General features: G+C 41.0%; 1 protein-coding gene across 2 annotated transcripts in view; it reads left to right on the top strand.

Annotated features, from left to right (window-relative positions):
• The window catches only part of STK32B (serine/threonine kinase 32B), a 136,265-nt gene extending 114,994 nt beyond the window's left edge, over positions 1–21,271 (top strand). For both annotated transcript variants that reach the window (XM_068149500.1, XM_068149499.1), the window contains exons 8-12: positions 650–766; positions 1,897–2,022; positions 5,136–5,267; positions 6,042–6,106; positions 19,865–21,271. In XM_068149500.1, coding sequence (XP_068005601.1) covers positions 650–766; positions 1,897–2,022; positions 5,136–5,267; positions 6,042–6,106; positions 19,865–20,003 — 579 coding nt within the window. In that variant the 3' untranslated portion in view covers positions 20,004–21,271. The remainder of the gene's footprint in view (positions 1–649; positions 767–1,896; positions 2,023–5,135; positions 5,268–6,041; positions 6,107–19,864) is intronic.
• Positions 21,272–22,657: the final 1,386 nt, after the last annotated feature.

Below are 22,657 nucleotides of genomic sequence, written 5' to 3' on the forward strand. Positions count from 1 at the left end.
TCACAGGCAATCCACATTCTATTCTTGTTTACAGAGGAAAAAAACCAACCCCACATCAGGATAAATCATCATTCTAATGACTTGCTTCACAAATACAAACCCTTGAAAAATAAGTGCACAATAATTAGCATGAGTAGAATTTTACAGCTTGTGCCTTCATTGCTGAATGCTACATTTAATAAAAGACAAATCACAGCAAACTTCACAGCACTGTGAAGGCTAGAACTAGCCACTGAAAACTTCTCTATCTACTACTCAGCAAGATCAGGATGACAAATCTCCCTTCAGCTACCTCTTTTCCACTTTGTCAGTTTGGATCACAAGGACATTTTTGTGTTGCATGTAAAAAATAGTAAACAATCCACATTTGACGTGGAATGCCCCAGGAGCAAAATTATTTTGCTCATGTGAATGGATACTGCCTTTGATGAGACAAAAATTTGCAGAGGAAATACATCTATGAGTAATTACATTCATTTTGAGCAAAGAAAAACACACAGAGAACGAAGGATTAGCCTCAAAATTGTTATAAGATGTTGCAGTGGTTTTGATATTTCCAGCATAAACAATGCTGAGCTCAGGAGAACCTGAATTGTCTACAGTCCTTTCCCCTTCTTGCTGACATGATATTGATTTAACTTTATCCCAGAGGCCCTATGAAATTCATTCAGCCACTCCCATTGATGAGATACTCAACATGTTCAAGATAGAAAGAGTTCACTACTCATCTGCGTGGTGCAAGGGCATGATAGCACTACTGAAAAAGGTAAGAAAGCCCAAACATGTTCTGTCCTCTCTTCTCTTCCAGAAGCCCCTCCAACAAGGAAGAGGTGTCAGGCAAACACAGACATTAGGTAGTCACAATGTCAAGGATAACAAAGCAGTTCTTGCTCCTTGATTTTTCTGAAGGAGTGGTTCAATATTTGTCTTGAGAAGCTGGATTATTCTTAGGTTTAGATTCAGGTTTTGTATGGCCTCAGACAAATAACAATCTAATGTTTTTGTTTATTGCAAAACTGATTCACCACTGATAGCAAAACTTCAGGGATCAGTAATTCCCACTCTGTGCCCTGGGCCCATTCTCTCCATCACTAGCTGTACATGTTGGAGATGGAAGAAGGGACTGCTCTGCTCTCTAAATTTCTGTCACTATTGCCAGCCAGGGAGTTTAGAAACGAAAAGGGCTGTATGTCTCCCTGCCCCATGTTGCTATAGCTGCAACAGCAAAAGTTGAGCCACTTCACTGGAAATGTCATTAAGCTGTAAGCCAGGTTTCTGTCTGAATGCATCATCATCCTGGAGCTCACTTTCTCCCCCAAATCCCAGTTATTTGCTTGATTTAATTTCCTGGCCATGTTGCAAGGTTCATATGTCTCCTGAAGGTATTTAAGACCATCAGTACTGATATCTGAGCAGGAAATGTTTGTGAATGTGTGACTAGAGCAACGCAAGATGAATTTTCTTTGCAGCAATGAGCAATCCACTTTGGACAGACGAAGCAATGAGGTGGTTAATTTTAATTGCTGCCAGGATGCTCAGTGTAAATACATCTTCCAATAAATTAAAGATGAAATACAAATTGTTATGTGGCATTGAACTGTGATGTTTTGTGTTGCTTGGACTCTTGTGTATTTGTAAACAAACTTTTGTTCCTGATACATTTATACACTTCATGCCTGCAGCAACCATCTGGTGGCAATTAAATTATATTCACATCCAGTGAGTTATTACCTTTATTTTACTTTTTTTTTTAGCTTGGGATTTCTAGGAGTTGTTAGAACATTCCCTAGCCATTTGGTTAGTCAAACTCATGTATCATGCAATTTATGCCTGTGATACATTCACTTTTTTATATGGCATCCAGCCCCTTAGAAAATGACTCATGCTTGATTGCAGCTCCTCACTAAGGACCCAGAGTGCCGTCTTTCGAGCCTTGCAGATATCCAAAGCTCTCCATACCTAGCTGATGTCAACTGGGATGCTGTTCTGGAGAAATCTGTGACCCCAGGCTTTGTTCCTAATGTAAGTTGATACTCCAGGTGAACTGTGTTTACAAATTCTGATTTTAATTATCACTGCTGTTTTAGTTGTTTCCCCTTCCATTTATTGCTCTTCAGTGCTCTTCACAGAAGCTTGAGTTTGGATCCTACTTTCATTTATTCAGCCACAGCTATGGTAAAATGTGGCCCATTTCATTAGATCACACCAAAAGCTAATTAACCTTGATTCACTTTTTGTTCCCTTTCAAATAAAGAGCATTGCCTTTCAACTGTTAGAGAAAATGACTGTCAGAGTTAACTCTGAGCCAAGGAACACCAAGAAAGTTGCTGTTGCTCTGAAAGTTAGACATCTGAATGACATCTGCAAGGCATTTGCTCCTTTTTCACTTTAAAAAATACTGTTCCAAAGGACTGACCTATTTCCTTTGTGATAGTTTCCTGTACTAAAACATTCTAATTCTGTGAAGGAATAGTATAGTTTCTCTTTTTTTAACTGTCTTTCCATTTTGCTGGTATTTTCTGGATATTTCCATTTTGATCAGTTGAAAATCAAATGGAATTGAGGGCCAGGAACAAAAAAGCACTGACTGTGGTGTTAACATGCTGCTCCACTCTTTGTTCAGTAATATTGCACCATATTTTGTCTCCAAATGATGTATTTGTTACATACTAAGTTTTGTTTATATGGTTTTGGTTTTGTTTTTTTAATGCTACTGTAAATAAAGATGATGAAGGGGAATAGCTAGATCCTGTCTGCATCCAGGTACATGTTAGTGTTCTTACTAAATCAGATGGGAACAAGATGCAGCCCTGCAGAAGCTGAGGCTGAAGGGGTATTGCCTAAGGGAGCAGAGGCAGATGGGTGGGTTTCCAAGACAGTGCTGGCAGTGTTTGTTGTGCTTCTTGGCACCTCACCGTAGCCTTTGCTGGAAGGAGCATTCTGCAGGGTAAGAAAACTATGGGTGGGCAAGTAGAGCTTGGGGAAAGACCAGAAATACAGCAGGTAACTAACACAACAGGTGAAGAGAAAGGCAAGCCACCCTTGGGCACTTCAGAGCAATGACACCAGGGATAAAATTCCCTCCTTTCACATTGTAGCAAGATGAATGGAGACTGGTCTCCCTCTTTTCCTTGTTTTTAAAGTTAGAGTTGCTCTTTTAGGATATCAGAAATGTGGGCTGACTTCTCATACAAAATTCAGCAGATTACTTAGACCTCCTATACCTAGCTGAAAGTTTAAGCCATAACTGTCAGCCAGATGTTTTTCAAGAACTTTTGTCCCTGTTTCACCAGCAAAACCTTCACTGATTAAGTAGGGTCACACAACAAGATATTTCTTTGTTTTCAGGATTTGGTAAGAGGATGAATTGGGGCAAACATACTCTGTAATCCGGGAAGAGATTTATAACTAGGGAGCTTTAGAACTTGTTAACCCTATGCTGTTACTGTCAGGAGCTTGCCTGTCTTCTGCAGGCAGAAGGTCTGTGGTAGGAAGGTCTCATCATTTAATTTCTCCCTGTGTAGCTGGATCACTGGAGGTGTTTAGGAGGAGACTTGATGGAGTGCTTGGTGCCATGGTTTAGTTGATTAGATAGTGTTGGATGATAAGGTTGGACACGGTGATCTCGAAGGTATCTTCCAACCTGGTCTGGTCTGGTCTAGTCCTATTCTATTCTATTCTATTCTATTCTATTCTATTCTATTCTATTCTATTCTATTCTATTCTATTCTATTCTGTAAACATTATTTGTTTGGAGTATGCAGGCTTTGGGGTTTTTGGTTTGGTTTGGATTTTGTGTTCTTGGGTTTATTTGTTTGTATAGTTAAATATTTGCTAAAAGAACCCAGAAATGATTTAAATGCAATGGATTTTCACTTTTAAAGCTTCAGAATCAAAGTGGTGTGTTTTTAAGTGCTCAAACCTTTAAACTGTACATGATCAGGAAAGGAATTGATATGGATCAAATGTAAAGAATTATTTGTTTGTCAATAAATGTAAATAAGCTAGAAACCTCCATTAAGAAACAAAGTAATACATGTTGCTAAAGCTGATGGGATAGCACACAGGAAAAGGCATCAGCTTAATATTCTACTTGGAGTATACAGACTTTGCTAGGAACAAAAACAATGGAGTGATCTCTAAATCAAATGTTTTATTGTAGGATACCACAAGTTCTATAAGTGGTTTATGATGTGGTTTTATTACTTAATGCCTATTAAGCTATTAAACAGTATCTGCCATTTGTATATGACTTATTGTGGTACCTTGAGGGGGGCAACGGTGTGATTGAACACTCAGAAGTCCCAGAGGAAAACAGGCTGCTTTTAAGATCTTCCACCTCATAATTCAAATTGTTAGCAATTTTTAAAGTTTATTTATTAATGCTTTAAGAGAAAGAGAAAAAAGGAGCTCATGTTGTTCTGATTATAGGAGTATCAAAACACTGTTTCAGTCATTTGGCTAAACCATTCTGGCCAAACTCTAGCTCTTATCCCTGAATAGGAGAGAAACAGCTCATCCAAATATTGTCATGAGATGGCTTTATTGCACTAATGAGTAGAATTTAAGGAAACCCTCAAGGCATAGATATGTTTCTGTAAACTTTCATGCTGAAAAGATCTGAAAGAGTCAAGAACCTGAAAAGAATTAAGGAAGAATCTGAAAAGAATCAAAGGAGGAAATGACCATATAGAAATGATGTTTCCAATCACTCTGCTTAAAACCCAACTTCCTGGTAGCATAAAGAATCTGAGGGTTTAGTCCAAGCACCACATAACATAACATAACATAACATAACATAACATAACATAACATAACATAACATAACATAACATAACATAACATAACATAACATAACAACAATGGAGAACTCAGAATATTTAAGTAATCTGAGCAATGGGTATGAAAAACATAACAGAAAGAGGGTCCAACTGTAATTGCTTTATAATATGATTTTTATCTCACCTTCCTTATTTAAACTTCAATCATCACTCCAGGCCTACAAAGACAGTCTTCATGTCACAGATATGATTGGGAAGTTGCATCATTCTTTATAACATTAAAACTTGCCAGGTAAACTGAAAAACGACCTGCAGTGATGCTTCAAAGGGTAACTTTAAATCTTTTCATACTAGAAAGGAAGACTGAACTGTGATCCTACATTTGAACTTGAAGAAATGATTCTGGAGTCCAAGCCTCTCCACAAAAAGAAAAAGCGACTTGCCAAAAACAAATCCAAAGAGGGAACTAAGGAAACTTGCCCACTGGTAAGCTGGGGACAGTGGCTGTAGTCAGTGGTGTTTCATTTACATCCTCTAATGGATAAAATCAGTTCAGTGTTATGATTTCTGAAAACAGACTTGACCCTTGTGTCTGTCACTTCACAGATGGCATAAACCATCTCCAAAGCAAGATGCAAGGCAATCAGCTAGCTCAGGAACTGCATGTTTAAGCTGTAATAATTGTTAAGATCCTAACAGATGCTCATTTCAAGTATGAAAAAGTGTTGCTGGTTGGCAAATATGTTTCCCACACATGGATAGATAGTTCCAAGGAGTATTTATCCACTGCTAGTACCAAAAACATTGAAAAGAATGCAGTGAAAATCTTGTTGTTTGTAAATGTTTTAAAGCTGTCTCTTGCAGTGTTGTCTAATGTGTCCCATGTAGAAAGACTGATTGTATAAACAGTCTACGCTTCTGACAAGATTAAGTAATCATTTCCCAGGCTTGAGTTTTCATTTCAGTGAGGTTTTACAAATTCTGTGGCTACTCCTAATTATTTTGACTGCTCAGGCAAGCTGTTCTCCTTAGAGCCATCAGACATTAAAAAACAAACCCTCAAGATACTTTCGTGGGAACGTTCTTCCACAAGAAAGAAAGATTGATTGTGGCCCACTTTTGAAGTGTTAGAAATGCCTTTTGATAGTATTCACTCACAAGCCTTTTTGTTGTTGTTGTTCAGTGTCTCTTCTGTTGCTGTGACTTCTGGCTGTGATTTTCCATCTTTTTAAATCAACCTATTTGTGCTGTTTTTTAAAGAATGTACACCTGCAGCAGTGCTTGGAAACGGTGAGGAAAGAATTCATCATATTCAACAGAGAGAAGTAAGTGCACTTCTTAATGCTTGTTTGGCTTCCACAATGGGAATTAACTGGAGAACTACCGGGTTTCATCTCGGTGTAAGAAAAAAAGGGGTTAACAATCACAGTATCGGGGCAAAAGGACAGAGTTTCCATCTATTTCTTCCTCTTCCAGTCTCTGGTCTGATGATTTTATAGTTCTTCCACCTCTGAGAGCAAGCAGAAGTGCTTGTGGTGAAAGTATGTTAGAGAGAGAAGGTAAATGTCACTAACACTCTCCAGAGAAATCATTAGCAGTTAAGCAAAGGGAATACCATACAGGGGACTGTTTGGTTTGATTTGGGTTTTTTTACAACTAAACCAAAACTAAGGGGAGAGTAACTCATGAAATTTTAGTGATATGAACTACAGTGTTCTGACTTGGAAACACAATTCATGCTTCACCACCATAAAAAAAAAAAGATTATTTCAGCATAAGGTATTTCAGCACAGCTAAGTGTTAAAACTGTGTCAGACATGAACCAAGTGTAAAAATGCAGACAGACTGAATAGAATAGAATAGAATAAACCAGGTTGGAAGAGACCTTCAAGATCATCACGTCCAACCTATCATCCAACACCACCCAATCAACTAACCCATGTAACCAAGCACCCTGTCAAGTCTCCTCCTGAACACCTCCAGTGACAGCGACTCCACCACCTCCCCGGGCAGCCCATTCCAATGGGCAATCACTCTCTCTGTGTAAAACTTCCTCCTGACCTCCAGCCTGAACCTCCCCTGGCACAGCCTGAGACTGTGTCCTCTTGTTCTGGTGCTGGCTTCCTGGGAGAAGAGACCAACCTCTGCCTGTTTACAACCCCCCTTCAGGTAGTTGTAGAGAGCAATAAGGTCACCCCTGAGTCTCCTCCTCTCTAGGCTAAGCAGACCCAGCTCCCTCAGTCTCTCCTCAGAGTGCTTCACACTCTGAGAGTCAGCCAGAGTTCATAGGAACACATATCTGAATCCCAAGGATGTCAATAATCTTCCTGGTCCAATTAATATACTGCAGTTTGTATTGTTCACTGCATTTGAGTTGCAGCCACTATGGTCCCATTTCTATCAACAGCTAATGTTCATAACCAGGAAGTTGTTTGTGTCTTTGGTCAAATTGTTGCATTTCATCCAAATCTATTTAGTGGGTTTATTTGACCTGATTTTATCTGCAAGGCTTTCTAATGGCGTTCTGAAATGTCAGAAATTAATTTATAAGGTGTGACTATCCTACTTAATGCTGCAGAACAAGAGGACACAGTCTAAAGCTGTGTCAGGGGAGGTTTAGGCTGGATGTTAGGAAGAAGTTCTTCATAGGAAGAGTGAGTGGCCATTGGAATGGGCTGGCCAGGGAGGTGGTGGAGTCACCATCACTGGAGGTGTTTAGGAAGAGACTGGATGGGGTGCTTGGTGCCGTGGTTTAGTTGATTAGATAGTGTTGGGTAATGGGTTGGACTCGATGATCTCAAAGATCTCTTCCAACGTGGTCTATCCTATCCTATCCTATCCTATCCTATCCTATCCTATCCTATCCTATCCTATCCTATCCTATCCTATCCTATCCTATCCTATCCTATCCTATCCTTCTGTAATTAAAATTGGGAAATGGATTGTCAGGTTTGCAGAGCTGATATAATGTCATGAAAGAGATTATGCCTTAGATAATCCTGGTTTTCCTGTTACAGTCTGTGGGACATGTCTGTTTCCAGTACTGACTGCTCAGGGAAAGTACAGCCACAATGAATAAAGGAAGGTCTGACAGATTCTTTGTGTTGTTATGCATGAGAGCCAAGTGTTTATTTAAGAGAGTTTGACAAGAAGAACCAGACCAAGTCAGCTCATAAAAGGTTTTTGGAAGGGTCTTGGTACACTTCCCTGAATCAGTTCTGCTATCAGAAAACTAGGGAATACCTGAACTTTGTAGGAGTTCAAAATGATTGAGGTGGTAATAACAAGATTAGAAAAAGATTGCATGGATACATCAATGTAATGAGTTTCCAAGAAGTATTCAGATAACTCGTTCATTTCCAGATATGATTCTCTCACCTACTGCAGAGTCATACATCAAGGAAGCCCCCCCCACAGCAAGTTTTAAAAGATAAAATACCAGAACATGTAAAACACTTTCAAAATCCCATTGTGTGCATTCACTAGCATTGAACAATGTCTTTGGACATGATTTTACTGTGTTATTCCTAAATCCTTTTTAGCAGCACATACGAAGCTTTGGGTTTGTGGGGTTGTTTTTCCCCATTTGCTTCATATTGCACAACTACAGCAACATCATCAAGCTATGAAGCTTGTGAGCAGCTGATGAAAGATCAACAAGGAGTACAAGTAAAATGGAAGCAAAAGATAACACACTTGCTCTTTCTTCAGAACATCATGTGTTTTGATCACTGTTTGGTTGGCTTTGATAAGGTAAAGGAAAAATATTTAGTGTAGACCCACAACAGATCCCACACTGTCTAAAGCACAATCCACAATCATTTCTAATGCTATTAGAACTGAAGAAGGACGTGGATAGACTTCTACCTTACTTTTCAAAGGCAAAAATGTTAATAAGGCAGGAAGCAGAGGTCATATATTTGAAGTGCTAAGTGAATGCAAGTTAATGGGAACAAAATAAGAGCAATGACAGACACAGATGTCAGCAGATTGGAGAGAAAAGACTACAGTCAATGCCAGGGTAGTTCATGGTGGGTTTCCCTAGACCTTCTTGGTTTCCTTCAGTGGCACAGGACACTACACAAATCCTATGAAACTGTGAATCAAAACTAATTAGTCCACCTTTCAAGGCAAAAGATGAGAATGGCCAAACTAAAAGGACTCAAGGAAAAATTTCCAGTGTTTCTAGTTAAGTAACCTGAAGTCATGTAGTGATGTGCAGAGTGCAATGTTAGCCAGCACATTTCCACTATATCTTGCAATCCAGTACCTGTAAAACATCTGCTATGAAAAGCAGAATCTGTTTTTATTGAATGTCTTCCAGATTGTGTCTCTTCTTCACTATCTATCTTTCATCATAGAATAACACCAGATATTTTCTTTCCAAGACTTTCAGAAACCTCTAGATTGCTGTGGTGGTTTTATTTACATTTTACTACTGTTCTGTTCAAGAGCTGTGAAAATTTTTAAAGGCATAGCCTAAAACTACCACAAGTGCAGATAAGGATGTGAGAGAGGTAGAGAAAAGGCTTATTAGGCTAAAAAAAACCTTAGAAAATAATTGAAGAGACTGAATGAGTAACTTCAACTATTAAGTTAATGCTGGCAAAGACAAAATGTGCTTTTGATTTTTCAATTGCTTTCTTCACTTCTGCAGTTGGAAAGTGGTATTTATAGGAATACTTTAAGCAAGGTGAGTGCTTGAGGAAGACAGAGTCCATCTCAGCTAAGCTTTTAAACATGCAGGCTCAGTTGAAAAGGCTGGTGGTTTTCCAGATGGATTTACCAGCAGCATTCAGGCAATACAGATTCTTGGTAACACTTTTGCTGTCCTCAGATGCAATGTATTTGTTGGACTATAGGTTACCTATGGAGCTGTTATCAGTGATTTGACCAGTTATGAGAAGAGATGGAAGATTTGAAGAATCAAAAAGATGCAGGATACTGTATACAGTCAGAGAGCACAAACACACACTGCAGGATGACAGAGCAAATGTGGGTTATTAATATAGGTGTGAGGAAAGGAGGACTTGGAGCTGTGATGTTAGCTGTTTTATTTATATGTTTGATTTAACTCTATAGAGCTTCCTGGACAAAGAACTGTAGTCAGTGATTGTCAGCAGTTGCTGCTGTTTGGCCATACTTAGTTCTTTCCCAAAAGATACTGAACACCCCTAGGTGAACAGACAGCTCTCTGCTCCCACAGTAGGCAGTAAAAGTTGAGGGAGCATATTCTAAGTGTACTAAGGTGCTTGAAATCATGCAGTCTGATTTTTGTCCACATTATAGGTGAAAAGCTTGCTTAATAGTCTCTGCATTTTTTATAAGATCAAATTTATTATCTCTCTCTTCATACTTCTTTTTCTTTCCTTCCAATTGTCTTTTCAGATTCAAACCCAGAGTCCCTGAGTGCTTTCTTTCATTTCAGATTGATTGGGATGGAATATTCATAATGATTTGCAGTATACCTCATTGAATGTACTTTTCTTAATAGATATTTTGTCACTTAGTGTCTCTGGAGATATTTATATTATCATATTCCCCATAATATCTGAAGGCTTTTCAGATGAGGCTACAACACTCTGCTTGTCACTTCTGCTGACCTTAATTCAGTTTAAATCCATTTCTTCCTGAGCCTTTCAAGTGGTTACACTGCTCTTTACTGATCTCTTTCTTGTCCCTTTTGTAATGGATATGTCTGCTTTTGGAGATTGCTCCTGCAATCTCGCCTAATTAGGAAGATGCCTTTCTGAATATGATTGAAGCTTACTTGGTTTAGGGCACTAATAACTGCTGCTTGGTCATACAAGGCTGTTCACTCCTGCCTTTGATTCTCCCTCATTGCTACTGGCTTACAACTATCAGACCAAACGTGACTCCCTTCTTAGTGATCCAAGCTGTCTCCAGATTTGAGCATGGCAGGTCCAGGTGTGTAAAGTTTCTGTAGGCATACCTTCATAATTGGTTTTTTGGAGAAAAGGATAGTTATACAAAGAGCATCGTTTCTTACTGACTCTGAGCACCATGTAAGATGCAACACTAAAGAAATCAGTGCTGCTATGTTGCAGCTTGTCACAGCTGATATTTTTCTCATTCATCTGAATCAGGATCCTCTACTCAGCACTAGAGAAGAGGCATGAAAAGCAAAAAGAAATGAGATGGGATTGAATGGCCATGTCTCAATGATGGCTGGCTGCCCTTTTGTGCAGTCCTGCTTTGCTGTGGCAATCTGTCACACCAGTTCACTGCCACATTGCTGCAGCTCTGGGCCCCTCAGTTTAGGAAGGAGGTTGACTTGCTGGAATGAGTCCAGAGAAGAGCAACAAAGTTGGTGAGGGGTTTGGAACACAAGCCCTATGAGGAAAGACTGAGGGAGCTGGGGTTGCTCAGCCTGGAGAAGAGGAGACTCAGGGGTGACCTTAGCACTCTCTACAACTACCTGAAGGGAGGTTGTAGACAGGCGGAGGATGGTCTCTTCTCCCAGGCACCCAGTACCAGAACAAGAGGACACAGTCTCAGGCTGCGCCAGGGGAGGTTCAGGTTGGATACAAGGAAGAAGTTCTATACAGAAAGAGTGATTGCCCATTGGAGTGGGTTGCCCAGGGAGGTGGTGGAGTCGCCGTCATTGGAGGTGTTCAGGAGGAGACTTGATGGGGTGCTTGGTGCCATGGGTTAGCTGTTTGGGTGGGTTGGATTGGTTGATGGGTTGGACACGATGATCTTGAAGGTCTCTTCCAACCTGGTTTGGTTTATTCTAAATTCTAAATAAAGTTGTGCATCGCTATCACTGTGAAGGCAGAAGGACTTGCATGAGCATCTCATTATTATTTGTGTTCAAATTCTCAGTCCATTGGCAAAATTATGCTTGTTGGTGTGGTCTGCTGTCTGCTAACAGGCCCCTTCCCTTCAGCTCTTCTGTACAATCTTCCTGCTCTGAGGTTCAAGGTCTTGGTGGGAACAACAGCATATGTTTCCAACAGAGTAGGTCTAACTAGATGTGGCTGAAAATTGTCCTTCTCCCCATGTATTTCATTTGGACTGGACCAAAAATATCACTTTACCTTGAAGTGGAATAAAGAGGAATAAAGAAAGAGAATATTTCAGAGCGACAGCTGAACAAAGGGGTGAGCCTGCATCCCTCAGGATACACAGCAATGACAGGCTAGGAAATTAATGGATGTCTTGAGAATGAGTTTTGGCCCACCCTGCTGAGAGACAGCCTTATTCATGGTCAAGAGTCTGTAGTTTTTAAACTGGATTCTGGATCACTAGAAAGAAAATGTTCTCCCTGTGGTACCACAACATCTAATAAGCAATACACTAGTGAGAAATTTCATAACTGCTTTCTTGTTCCTTGTACATGTGGATCTACAGATGTGTCTGAACTAGAAAACCTAGCTCACATTTTAACATGTGGCTGAACAAGAGAGAGGTTGTTTAGGATGCACCTGGTCTTGGATGGACAATTATTCCCTTCTAAGAGGCACCTATTTTACTAGTTTGAATGTGGCTTTAATGTTAGTGTTAATTGGTTGGGTTAGTCTCATTTTCTTAAATGGGTGTACATCACCTGATGCTTTCATTTATTTGCTTTGTGTCTTCACTCTTATTTTGCTTTATCAGCTCCCAGGGTAAACCTGAGATCTCAAGGCATTGCAGGACAACATGCCATAGCATCCAGGGTAATTTTTCACTTGATTTCCACATACTAGCATTCCACATGTCACTCACGCTGTATGTGCACCTGAACCCATTATGTTTGATTATAAATCACTGGCTGATAGAAAATTATATTCACAGGCATTTACTGAGAGTAATTACTCAGTAGGAACTATCAACCTGAATCAATTGCCCATGGTGTAAGCATATTTCCCCAAGGACTTTTAGAAAGGGTGGGTGTAAATGTCATGAGTGTCAGTTGTACAAGATGAGAGCTGTGCTACGTGGAGATGCTCCCTCCAAAATCTGGTTTTGCACGTTCAGCTATAACAAAGCAAGACTTTGAGGCTTCACCTCAGTCTTTCAAATTTAAATGGAGTTAAACCAGAGGTATTTGAGTGATTGCACAGTAATCTACTGAGCTATCAAAACACAGACGTCACAGTGTATTAAGAAAACAGCCCTGAGATTATGGCTGTTTCCATCCAAGCAGTCAGGTTCTGTTGAAGCAGTCAGTACCAAGAGTATGTGTTTGGGGTCAAAGGCAGACCGAGTTAAAGATTGGTTACATGCAGAACGATTCCTACCCCAGAGGCTGTACACAAAAGTTCCAAAGGTATTTTAAATCACTGGGAATTAGATGACAAAGTATTTTTCAAGATATAGCCCAAGTCATGCAGAAAAGCCACTGCTGGCAGAGCCAGAGCCTGAATATGCCACAGGCATGGTCTGCATGGATGAACAGGCAATTGCACCCCTGCGCTCCTTAGTGACTTCATTACCCGGCTCTTGGCAGTGCTTCTCAGTGTGTGCTGTGTTCTGGGCTGATGGGACTGTTCAGTTTCTGCATGCCTGAACAGTGTGGGTGTAAATTAGCTCTAATCCAGGAGCAAATCAGCTCTGCTAAGCAGTGCAGTGTGTGGTGAGCTTATGCAGCTGCTGGCCAGGAGGGGCCTTGAATCTGTGGTTCAGAGATGAAATGCACCTCGATTTTTCTAGAGAAGCAATAATTCCTTTAATACATTTAAAAAGCATTTCTCTATTTTGAGATCCTTCAGTAGTCGTTGAGGAGAGACTTGTATCTTTATGGATGAGGCACTTAGTCCATGGTTTAGTCAATCAGATGGTGTGGGGTGATAGGTTGGACTCGATGATCTTGAAGCTCTTTTCCAACCTGGTTAATTCTGTATTCTGTATAATAAACACTTTTCCTGAGCATATGATCAACTCATAGGTTTACTTCTCTTAATTTTCACTTGAAAAAGAAAGCCAAACCAGGAATTTTCACTTCTTTCTGATATGCTTAGAAGATATTTTGTTTTGAAAAGTAAAAATACTCTTCCCTAATATGCTTACTCAGTCAAAAATAACCTGATCAAGATGTTCTGCTCAGTTCTTGCTGCTGCTTTATTGCACCTTCTCAGTAAAAAAAAGGTGGTTGAGCGGAAATCTGACAGATGAAAACTAGTGAGTAGAATAATGGAGCTACAAGAGAAAGAAGAACACTCATTTACAATTGTAAACCACTGCCAGTTTCTTCAGTTTTCACAAAAATAGAACACAGCAGGGACCGATTTGTAAGAGAAACCTTTACAAATGCAAGTAGGGGATGATGAAGTATCCCTGCATCAAACACCATTCTTATTCCCCACAGATGACAAGCCACACCGCTTATTGTCTCAGAAGTCGCTCTCAGTTATCAATATTTCCACAATCATTGCCTGCATGGTGGCAGAAAAAGAATGGGGGAAGCTTTCGAAGTGGAGGATAAGATGCAGATGCACATAAGCCATTCCTTTTGAAAAGACGTGCACACTGCAGGACCTACAAAATGCTGCCAAAAAATTGCCCTCGTTTTGTTGTGTGTGCGCTTTTACTGATGTGCTTGAGCCTCTAGAATGCTTAAATAAGGGGTTTTACAAAAGATAATGATTTTCATGAGCTTGGGAACCAATTGTTTTTCTGGCTAAAGCAGATGGTGGATGCCATGCATGTCTTTTGCTCAGTGTCAAACCAAGGGAGCCGTGTCTTTTTGGGGCTGCTGGCTGAGCTGATCCAGGAATGAGCTGGTAGGACTAATACTGTTAGCTTTCACCTGCCCACAACCCACTTAGCACCAAGCACTCATTATTTAGATCAGATGGGTAAACCAAAACATATGCCTCTTATGGTACCAATATATAAAGTTCAAGCCACCCAGCAGCCTTTTCTTATACTTCTTTATCAAACTCCAGATTGCTAATACCAAGGGTGATGCTGGACTTTGAGGTGGCAGCGTGACTCCTTTTGAATCTCCACTGTCCCAGTCCTTCCATTCTTTCTTGGAACATGTTTTTCTCTGACCAAAACCACTCCAAAATGCAAGGAACACAGGGGTATATTCTGTACTTGTTCCACAAGAAGGAAATAAGCAAATCTTCTTGTCACAGTTAGACTCCAAAGTCCCATTGAGTTGTTTGTGGGTTCTTCCCCCCACTTTTTGACTGGAGCTGTTTGGGTGGGTTGGATTGGTTGATGGGTTGGACACGATGATCTTGCAGGTCTCTTCCAACCTGGTTTGGTTTATTCTAATAAAGTAAAGTTTACTCTAATGGGTGAGGATATAGGTTTGTGGAGCTCTACATATCCAGCACTGGAAATCAACACTGCAGGAGCTCTACTGCAATGTATTAGTACCACGATAATCTTCAAAACCATTCCAGAGCTCACACAGACACTCTGCCAGCAATACTGATGAAGCCCAAGACTTGACTGAAGGCTCAGTTACATTTCTTGATGCATTCCCGTGGTGGTTGGTAGGTACAGCCTCTTTCTTCCTCACTGCTGGTGAGGACGTTGCTCAGTGCACTATCAATATTGCATGGATCAGTGGTGAGGGGAAGGGAGACTCGGCTTCTCTCTTTGTTAGTTCAGCAGAACCACTCAATTCCCAGCATACGTGCCTCTGGGTCTACTTATGTATTTATATGGAATTGTCCTGACTAAATGTAACAGACACTGTTCAAACTCATTTTCATCCTCTTTTCCCTGCAGGTTTATCTATTATTATTTTTTTTAACTTCCCCCTCCCCTGTGTGACTATCCACTAAAACCACTTGTTCCCTTTTTTCAGCGGTAGCTGGCCATTTTACCATTTATTCTCAGTCAATAGTACTCAGTACAGGAGCAGCTACTTGGTTCAAATCCACAACTTAGTCCCCATCAAGCCATTCTTTCTCCCTGGGCCTTTATCAAGTTATCACAGCCTGAAGTTGCATCAGCTTAAAGGCAAGACAAGTCATTCACTGCAAAGTGCTTTCCTACAAATGATTTATTGTGCTAGTGCCATTTCAAACAGAATGGCCCAGACTGCATTTATTTTGCCATGATGACAGAGACCAAGCTGAGGTACCCATGCTTTTTAAAAGCTGAGAACTTCCAGCTCTGCCTTCAAGGAATCAAGAATTCACACCACAAGACAAACCGCTCTTCTGGAACTGTCCAGAACTGTCTGGAACTGAAGAGAGACTGCTTGTGCACACAAAGCTGCTGTGGTGAGATTTGTTTAGGTCTTGGCCTGACCCTATCTGCAGTTTGGAGTTATTTCAGTAAATAACAGCTCACTTGCCTTCGATTTTTGCTGAAATTGCAGAGGAGGCCTTAGTCTCTTAGCAAATCTGAAATTTTGACAGCTATGTTGAATCTGCAGCTTTCCATCCCTTTTCGTTCATTTTATCCTGCTAAACAGCCTAAAGACAAACTTGCAACATTCTTCATCTGGTGAACAAAGCTGAGCTGTAACCTCTTCCCTGGTGGTCCCAGTTTGCTACTGGGTTTCATCAGATGTTTGTGATTCTTCTCTCTAGCCTACCACAGTCACAGCAGTCTTGTGTGCTTCAGTATTAAATTATCCATGCTACTTTTTGGCCAACCTACTGGCTTTACTTTCATATTTTCATATATTCAGTAATGTATATATGCATAATTACATATGCAGTATAATTGCATTTTGCTTGATTATATATGCCACCTTCTTTTCTTAATCATCCCAGACATTAGCCTGTAATTCCCTGTCTCATTCAGGGCTGTGAGGCACAGAGCAGTACTTAGAAGCACAAAGCTCTCAGCTTCCACCATTCCCAGCAGCAGCTGCCTCAACATCTTATGTGCAACTCTAAGCAAAGTTGCTCATCATTTGGTGTGTTCCTGCTCATTGCATCCTTTGCCTAATCAAGAGCTGCAAGTACAAGCTTAGAATGTGCTCTGTCACCAGTTTATCCAGAAAAATCTCCTGCAGGCATGTGTTTGATAAAAACCCAAGGTTTCAGCAGCCCAGGCAGGGCTTCAGTGTTCTTTTGGGTTTGTTTTCCTAGCCACGACTTCACCAGCTCAAATTTATGACCAGAACTCCAAACCATGTGAGATTTCTGAAGTAAAATAATTCCTCGTCAGCTTCACCCCTCTGCATTTTCTCTACCTGTCAAGAGAGAAGCTGAGGCACAGAAAGGGGCTGTCATTTGTCCAAAAGGAGAATCAGAGTCCCCTGATTCTTAGCCCAATTCCCCAATACCCAGAGCACACTGGTAAGCGTTGGCATGCCTGTAATAATCCCTCCTAGCAAAGTCTTTAATGTAATTTTAATCACTGAATAAGGTTATTGATGATTTATTAAACAGTTAAATAACAGTGAAATTTGTACTACATCAGCAGGTTATTAACCTCTTGCTGCCTTTGATGGTTTGTGAATGGGGGTAGTAAATCTGGATATGGAAATAGAAAATATCAAAACAGGGAATACAGTGAAGCTCTGCTATAAAACAATGCAGTTCTTAAGCACTTCCAAGCCACCACCATCTAAGTGTGCTACAGTAATAGACCTGGGGAGCAGGACTGGGATAAAAGAAAGTAAATGTCAATAAATCAGCAATAGAAACCATCTCAGTGGTTTCTCAGATCTCCATAAAGCAAACATTTGTCTCACTCCACTATTTGGCAGTTGGCACAGGTTTGCAATCCACAGTTTTGCAAGATGAGTTTCCAAGCCCTATAGACTTTTCTCTCAATGCCTATGAATAATTTAGTCTCCTAAAGGTCAGTAGCTCAGACCCTAGGGTATTTCAAGACTTGGTCTGATTCGGTTAGTCTCTCTCCTAATAATTCCCTGGATCATTTTTGAAGCCCTTATTAAGACAACAACGATGCCATCACATTTGCTGTCTTCCATTTGCTGCCAGCAAGACAGCTTCCCCTCCCTTCAGCTGGGCAGAAATTATGTATTTCCATTTTCTTAGAGCCCCTGGACAAAAAGCCACTGCCTTGATGCTTTGTCAACGTTTATTTGAACAACTGGTTCTAAAGCTGTTTGATGGTTTGTCTGGAGACGATGGACAATGTTCTTGTAAAGAAAGGAACGTCCCTAAGCTCATTCATCACAAACTTTGGTGAAAATAATTCATTGGTTTTTCAGTTAGGGACTCATATTTCTTGTGCTATCCTCTAATACCTCAGTCATCCATCAGCCTGCAGACTCACCAGCAGCCATCGCATTTCTAGTGCACTTGAAATGAAAAAATCACCATTAGGGGAAATGCTTTTGGCAATTTGTTCTTTTCATCTGTTTGGCTTTTATTTAATCTGCCTAGACACACATGTCCATCCTTTTTTTAAGCTTAACCTGTTTGGAGAGTGGTGTCATTATTTTTACTTTTAAAAGTCTCCTCTTCCCCCCCCCCCCCCCCCCCCCCCCGCCTCTGTTCTGCTATGGTGAATTTTTTTTATATCACTGCACTTGCTCTTGTGAGTCTTCAGCATGGTGCCATTATAGACTTTATGTCACCTGAGAGTATTTTACCCTTTACATTTCATTCTTGAATGCTTTCCCAAGAAAATGCTGCTTCAACAAAGCTGGGGAGGGGTTTGGAGCACAAACCCCCTGAGGAGAGGTTGAGGGAGCTGGGGTTGCTTAGCTTGGAGAAGAGGAGGCTCAGGGGAGACCTTCTTGCTCTTTACAACTACCTGAAGGGAGGTTGTAGACAGGTGGGGGCTGGTCCCTTCTCCCAGGCAATCAGCACAAGAACAAGAGGACACAGTCTCAAGCTGTGCCAGGGGAGGTTTAGGATGGATGTTAGGAAGAAATTCTTCATAGGGAGAGTGATTGCCCATTGGAATGTGCTGTCTGGGGAGGTGGTGGAGTCACCATCACTGGAGGTGTTTGGGAAGAGACTGGATGGGGTGCTTGGTGCCATGGTTTAGTTGATTAGATGGTGTTGGATGACAGGTTGGACTCGATGATCTCGAAGGTCTCTTCCAACCTGGTCTGGTCTATTATTCTATTCTATTCTATTCTATTCTATTCTATTCTATTCTATTCTATTCTATTCTATTCTATTCTACTCTATTTTATTCTACTCTATTCTATTCTACTCTATTGGATTTTCTACACATTGAATGCTACTTGGAAAGGGGTTTTGTGTGGTTCTTTTTGGACTACATTATAGATATAGATGCTATAAATATAGGTCTCCCTTGTAATCACTGCAGCAAGCAACTTCTTCCATAGTGTCTCTGAATGCTAAATCATGGTGCCTCCTTGGGGAATGCATCAACAGCTGTTTCTCATTTTGAGAAAACAAACAGTCAAACAAAAAAATTATCCAGAACAGGAGCCATTCTTCTTTAAAAATAAACAAACAAGTAAAATTGGTCTCTACCTCATACCTTCTCCTTGAATCTTTACATCCTTCTTGACAGTACTTACACCGTGTCTGTGTTTCTATGAAAACCCTGAATATCACCTGTGCCAGGGTTAAAGAGAAATGCTGAGAAGCTTGCTGATAAAATGGTTGATGGGGACTGCAGTTGCTGCTGTGGCTGCTGCTACTGTCTAGAAAATGATGCCAAAAGGAGATGATGTTAGCAGTTTTTAAATAACACAGGATTTTGTGGTTCCCTGCAACCACCTAGGAGGCTTTGACAACAAATGAAGTAATAAAAAGTTTACTACTGAACACACTTCATCTCATGTGGTTTTCTCTTGTACTGGTGGAGGTTACTGATAATTTTGTAGTACAGCAGAGGGGAGCAGCTGCTTACTGCCCTCATGTACCCAGTCAACATGTCTCATCAGCCTCCAGCTACCTGGAGGTTTTGTCCAGTCACATTCTGAGCAGAGGTGTTAAGCCAGAGGAAGCCCTCATCCCTGCTGCCTATTTATGATAGGCTCTATTGGAAGCAGTATGTGACCAAGACCCAGCTGCACACATTTAGGAGGGCATAATCACCAGTGTTTAGAAGGGATGGCAGCTATAAAGGTTGGGGAGTTAAAAGAGATGGAGTGAAGTGGAAGTCTGCTACACAGAATGGTAAGTGGCTAGCCACAGGACAGGCAGTAACTGATAGAGTCACCTGCACCCAATAGCTATATCAATGATTTTAACCTTTGGCAGATTGAGAAGACAGCAAGATGATAGCGGACACACTTCCAGCATGGACAGCAGAGCATCCCTTCAGAGCCACGAGAAACTCCAGGACGGGCGTAACAACAATTTACTGGGACATGGCTGCACAAGAGGCTGCAGCAGCTAGTGAGCTGCTGCCCCACACATGTTTCCACCCCAGCAGGGTGAGGAAGGTCTTCTCTGTGCATGCCTTCCTCTTCCCTCCATGGATCCCAAGACATCTGACTCCTCCAAGAGCAGGATCCCCAGCCAAGGACAAACCCACGGAGCACATTGACTGAGACTCTCCATGTAAGACCCTGCACTCTTCTTTTGACTCCACCACTGGAAAAAGTGACCATCAGCAACAAAATATTCTTTTATAAGTAAGGGTGACTTTCCTTTTCAAAATCCTGGAAGAAAACTTGAACCAATTCATTAGGCAGCCTCTCAAAGATTGCCATGTTTCTGGCTACATGTAAGAGACAAAGTTCTGTCTGGACCAGCTTTTACCATGAAGTCTTTACGTTACCCTCTCTGTCTCTGTTCATTTAAAGGGTGCACTCTGGAATTTTGTGAAACTGCTGGACACAGCTGTTTCTGAGCACCTGCTGTTGAGTTTATAGGAGATGTACATGATGTAAATATGTGACTGTGGTGTCAATTAGGCCAAGCACTGAATAATTTCATTCAAATACCAGAAGCCCTTTGGAAAAGTTGCAACGTGAATGTAATCAGATTGTTCTTTAACTTCATGTATTCTGCTATGTAGTGAAAGATGTGACCTCAGCCAAGCCAGTTTTGCTAGTGACTTTAGTGGATGCAGGATCAGGCCCATTAGTAGTGTATGAGAACCATGACAAAGACCTTTTTATTTTAACACTAGGCTGAGTCAGAGCTGAAAAGCAGCTTAGTGAGGAGAGCTAAAAACATGAAGAATTTGCTCAGATCCATAGTTAGGTGTTATAAGATGTGAAGAAGTTACCTGTTTCTGTTTTCATTGACCTCTTCTGGATGAGAACCACCTCGGATAGAAAGAAATATTTTATCCAGAGCATTGCTGACATGAAAGCATTTCCCCCTCCCCCCCCAATTCCAAACATTGATGGCATTTTGCAATTTGTACATCCACATTTTGATAATAAATGCATGCTTGTCCTGTCCTGATGTGCTTTTACTTTTTTTTTATTAAGGGTTGCCATCATTAAGCAAATTTAATTTCAACTCTTTTTGAACAACTCTGTTAGGCTCTTGGAAGAGAAAACCCTTTTGTTTGTAATAACCTATTTTTACTGTATTTCCATTCTAGCTTTTACAAAACAAAGTGCTTTGTAATCAAATGGGTTTAAGAATTTGGGTTCACAAGATATGTAAGTTTTCTTTTCTGTCACTAATTTTTCATAAAATACAGATTTTTACAGCTCCATGAAATAATATGGTGTTCCTGTCCACAACAGAGCAGTTTGCAAGGTAAAGATTCTAAACCTGTGATGAGCATGGTGGTGGACTACTTGTTTCTTTTGGGCAGAGACTGAAATAATCAGAGAACCACAGAATGTTAGGGTTTGGAAGCCCCCTGCCAGAGCAGCATCACCTATGGCAGACCACACATCCAGGTGGGTTTAGAGTATCTCCAGAGGAGACAACTCCACAGCCTCTCTGAGCAGCCTGTTCAGTGCTTGGGCAGCCTGTTCAGTGCTTGGTCACCCTCACAGTGAAAAAGTTTTTCCTTGTGTTTAGGCAGAACCTTTCATGCTTCAGCTTGCACCTACTGCCCCTTGATATTTGACATCCCTGAGCAGAGCCTGGCTCTGTTCTCCTGACACTCACCCTTCACATATTTATGAACACGGATGAGGTCACCCCTCAGGCTCCTCTCCTCCAAGCTAAAGAGCCCCAGCTGCTTCAGCCTTTCCTCAGAAGGGAGATGCTCCGCTCCACTCCATCTGTGTGGCTCTGTGCTTGATTCTTTCATGAAGTTCCATGAGGTCCTTCTTGAACTTGAGGGGCCCAGAACTAGTGACTACAGATTGGAGCCACAGAGTGTTTGGAAGCACAGCCAGTAATTCCTTAAGATTTTCCCATGCCCAGTAAGTTATTAAGATTTTTCATGTAAGATTTTCCAATTGGAAAAACATTGAAGGGGGAAAAGAAGGCTTTTTTTTCTATGAGTACAGCTGGTTTGAGCACAACAAAGAGTTACTGTGGGTGATCTTATTCAACATCAGTCACATAGGCTGCAAGTGTGCTAGCACCTTAATTCAGGCTGGAAAGGCATTTTGAGGTTAATGTCTCTGCCTTACAGCCTTACTGCATTTTGGTTCATGTTGTAGCACCCAAATCAGATCTAGTTTTGGATGACACAGACAAAAAAAGCATGCTCCAATACAGCACCTAATGCCATCAGCCCAGCCTTGGACCTGCAGACCACAGGGACAGACGAAAGCAAAGCTGAAATTGAACTTCCCCATATGTGCTTGCTAATGCACACAGAGCCACCTAGAAGCCTAAGATTATCAGATGAAAAGTTTCTGGAATGAAAGGCCCCACAGCTTTCAGAGTCTATGAGGTTCATCAGCAACTGTATTAAAACTCAGAGGTTTTTCCTGCAGATAGAATTTAATTAGCAGCAGAATTCTATCAAACATTTGCAGTCTGATCTGCCTGGCTGCTGAGGGTCTTTGCCATGGCTTTACTGAGCTGTTTTTGAGAGAAGCCTGGTTATTCGATGGATGGCATCTGCTTGAATATGTTTGCACAGAGCATTGTGCATGAATGCAAGCTCACTCAGACACTTCAATT

The sequence above is a fragment of the Melanerpes formicivorus genome, unplaced genomic scaffold (assembly GCF_026170545.1).
Source record: "Melanerpes formicivorus ecotype bairdi unplaced genomic scaffold, bMelFor1.0.p_v2 SCAF_18, whole genome shotgun sequence".
Classification (NCBI taxonomy): Eukaryota; Metazoa; Chordata; class Aves; order Piciformes; family Picidae; genus Melanerpes; species Melanerpes formicivorus.